Source organism: Otolemur garnettii, unplaced genomic scaffold, assembly GCF_000181295.1.
Source record: "Otolemur garnettii isolate 467f Iridium unplaced genomic scaffold, OtoGar3 scaffold00087, whole genome shotgun sequence".
NCBI classification, from domain to species: domain Eukaryota; kingdom Metazoa; phylum Chordata; class Mammalia; order Primates; family Galagidae; genus Otolemur; species Otolemur garnettii.
This window is the reverse complement of record NW_003852482.1, coordinates 8,302,496-8,305,548: the sequence shown is the minus strand read 5'-3', so window position 1 is coordinate 8,305,548 and position 3,053 is coordinate 8,302,496. Positions and strand designations below refer to the sequence as shown.

Here is a 3,053-nt window from a genome sequence, read left to right as displayed (position 1 = left end):
GGGTCCGGGCTAGGGATTCGAACCCACCACCTTAGGTGTACGTGGCTGGCGCCTTAGCCGGTTGAGCTATAGGCGCCGAGCCAAGGAGTACATTTCTAACATGCATAGCCTTCCAGAGACAGGAGAGCCCATGCGTGGTCACGAAAGTTTCAACATTCAGTATGTGGAAGTCAGATCCCACTGTAGGGAGCAGTGTCAGGAATTGGAAACTAGACAGTGTGTGGGTAGAAGCAAGAGGTGGCTTCCAATGTCCCTGTTAAAACTAAGACTTCATAATGTCCTGCAAACCAGCATGAAGCCATTCATTCTTTCCTTATCTCTCTCACAAGGCTCAGAACAAGAGGACTAGAGGCAAATCAGAATAAGCCACTTGCTGTGACCCACCCCTCTGCACTTAGGGTAAAGCCCAGTCCCCACTTGGCCCAGCCCCACACACCTCCTACCTCTTCTTCTACCCTCCCCTCACCCTGTGCTCCATCTGTTCCTAATTCCTCATGTTCCTCCCAAGTTCAAGGGCTTCACATATCTTGTTCCCTGTGTCTGGAATGCTCTTCCCTTATCCTGCTGGTCGTCTGCTCTTTAAATGCCACTTCACTTCCTTTCCTTCCCATCTGGTTTGCATTGGCCGCTTTGCCTCCAGCACTCTTAGTCACCCCTCCCACCCTGCACTCTTGCAGTTGGTGTCGGTACCTTTACCCCTGTGATGATTCGTGTAATGCTGGTCTCCTTTGCTAGACTGTGAGCTGCAGGACCACCTGTGTCATGGCTGGCTTGGTCTGAGTCATTCCTCCAGCTCCTAGAAACATGTCCCCTGCACAATAGATGCTCGGTCAATATTAGTTGGATAGATGAATGAGGTCATATTTCCTGTGACCTGAGCCCGCTGGAGGGAAAGGATAGGGACAGCACTCCTACTCCTCTTCCTTCACCCAAGCAGCCAATATGGATTGCTACTCACTGGGTGCCAGACACCATGCCCAGGGTAGGGGACAGAGCATTCAACAAGATACTTGGTCTCTCCTTCACATTGCTTGGGTTTGGGCAAGGGGTCAAATGTGGGTGATAAGGAAGATGGGGAAGCCTGAGTCTCCATCCTGCCTGCAGTTCCAGCAGGATGGATTCCTGGTGCTCGAAGGATTCTTGTCTGAGGATGAGTGTGTGGCCATGCAGCAGAGGATTGGTGAGATAGTGGCTGAGATGGATGTCCCTCTTCACTGTCGCACAGAATTTTCCACCCAGGAAGAAGAGCAGCTTCAGGCCCAGGTAGGCACCTGGGGCCGATAGGATTGGGGTCTGGTCTGTGATGGAGGGCTCAGTCCCTGGCCTGAGCAGCAACCTGGAAGGAAGGACCCCAAGGTCGGGCACATCTTCCTTTCGTTCCTCACTATGAATTTATAATGTAAGTTTTATTGTCCTATTGGACAGGAAAACAAGGCTCAGAGCTCTTTCCCCAAAACACATGGTTAATAATTGATAGAGTCAAGATTTGAGCCCAGATCTGTTTGGTACCAAGTCCATGGTGTTCCCCACTCTGCTGTACTTCTTCAGTAGTTGTGGCAGGTACTGAGAATGGGTGTGGTGCTTCTGAGGGGCCACCTGTGCACCTGTTAGCCCCCAGTAAGAATAAGGACTCTGGTTACTTTTCCCAGTGACCTAACAGGTCACAAAATAGGATGCAATTCAGTTTGAGGTGGGTAAGTTGAGACTGCAGGATCTGCTGTACAGTTCTCTTAACGCTTCACAGTCTGAGTTTAAGAATCTGTCTTTCCAGTAGCTTCTCTTAAAGAGAGAAAAAGCCTGTCGTTGCCCTGGTTTGGCCCCAAGGGGCTCAGGCACACTCATGTTGGGGATCGCCTGCCATCTGGTGGGAATGGTGGGAATTACAGCAACCAGAAACCTTGCATCAGAATGGTATCTCAAGCAGGTAAAAGGGTTACAGGATGACAATTTCTGACAAACAGCTGGTCTCATTTGCTGCATGCCTGCTTTCCAGATGAGGAAAGCAGAGATGGTCCTGTTTCCAAGGACAGTCAGGTCACCCAAGGGTTCCAAGGATTGAGGAGGGCTGAATCTTGTGCCCTTCAAGCTCCCTTCAGTAGGTTTTCAGTAGAAAAATGGGAGAATAAAGTGTCTGTCTCAGTTTGTTTGTGTGTATGTTTTGGTTTTTTGAGACAGAGTCTCACTCTTTTGCCCTGGGTAGAATGCTCTGGCATCATAGCTAACGGCAACCTCAAACTCTTAGGCTTGAGCAATCCTCTTGCCCCAGCCTCCCAAGTAGCTGGTTCTACAGGTGCCCACCACAATGCCCGGCTAGTTTTTTCTGTTTTTAGTAGAGACAGGGTCTCGCTCTTGCTCAAGCTGGTCTCAAACTCCTGAACTCAGGTGATTCACTCACCTCAGCCTCCTACAGTGCTAGGATTACAGGTGTAAGCCACCATGCCAGCCCTATGTCTCAGTTTATAAAGGCTCAGCACTCAGTAAAACCCTCAACATTCACTATGGTTATTGTAGGGGAAAAAGAATGGTGGGTGTCCTGTGTCTGTCCTGTTCCAGGTTACCTCCACCCTTTGTGGTCTTTGAGGTACTGTACAACTGTGTAAGGTGTAGAAAACTGATAATAAAACATGTGATACTTGTCCACAGAAGTGGGTGTGAACTGGGTCCCAGGAAATGCAATTATTGCTCTGTGGATAGAGCAGTTTGGTATCCATTTATAAATTCATTTCATCATTCCTTATTGTCTATATATGTGTGACTTTGGGGATTCCCTTTGAGCCAGTTATAACATTGTCCTGGTTCCCTCATGAATTAATGAGTTAAGTAAAATCTTGGACACAGCATTAGCCTCATTTTCTTTAATATTACTATTAACTGTCCTCTCCTGACTTGTTTCCCACACCCTGATCCTGCTGCAGAGTTGCTAAGAATGTTGAAAATGACTTTTAATTTTCAATGGGAAGGGTTTTTGGGGGTTTTTTTTTTGAGACAGAGCCTCAAGCTGTCCCCCTGGGCAGAGTGTCGTGGCATTACAGCTCACAGCAACCTCCAACTCC

General features: G+C 48.4%; 1 protein-coding gene across 3 annotated transcripts in view; it reads left to right on the top strand.

Moving 5' to 3' along the window:
- The window catches only part of PHYHD1 (phytanoyl-CoA dioxygenase domain containing 1), a 14,953-nt gene that overhangs the window by 4,323 nt on the left and 7,577 nt on the right, over nt 1-3,053 (top strand). For all 3 annotated transcript variants that reach the window (XM_023516225.1, XM_003794912.3, XM_023516226.1), the window contains one exon: nt 1,105-1,263. In XM_023516225.1, the coding sequence (XP_023371993.1) occupies nt 1,105-1,263 (159 nt within the window). The remainder of the gene's footprint in view (nt 1-1,104; nt 1,264-3,053) is intronic.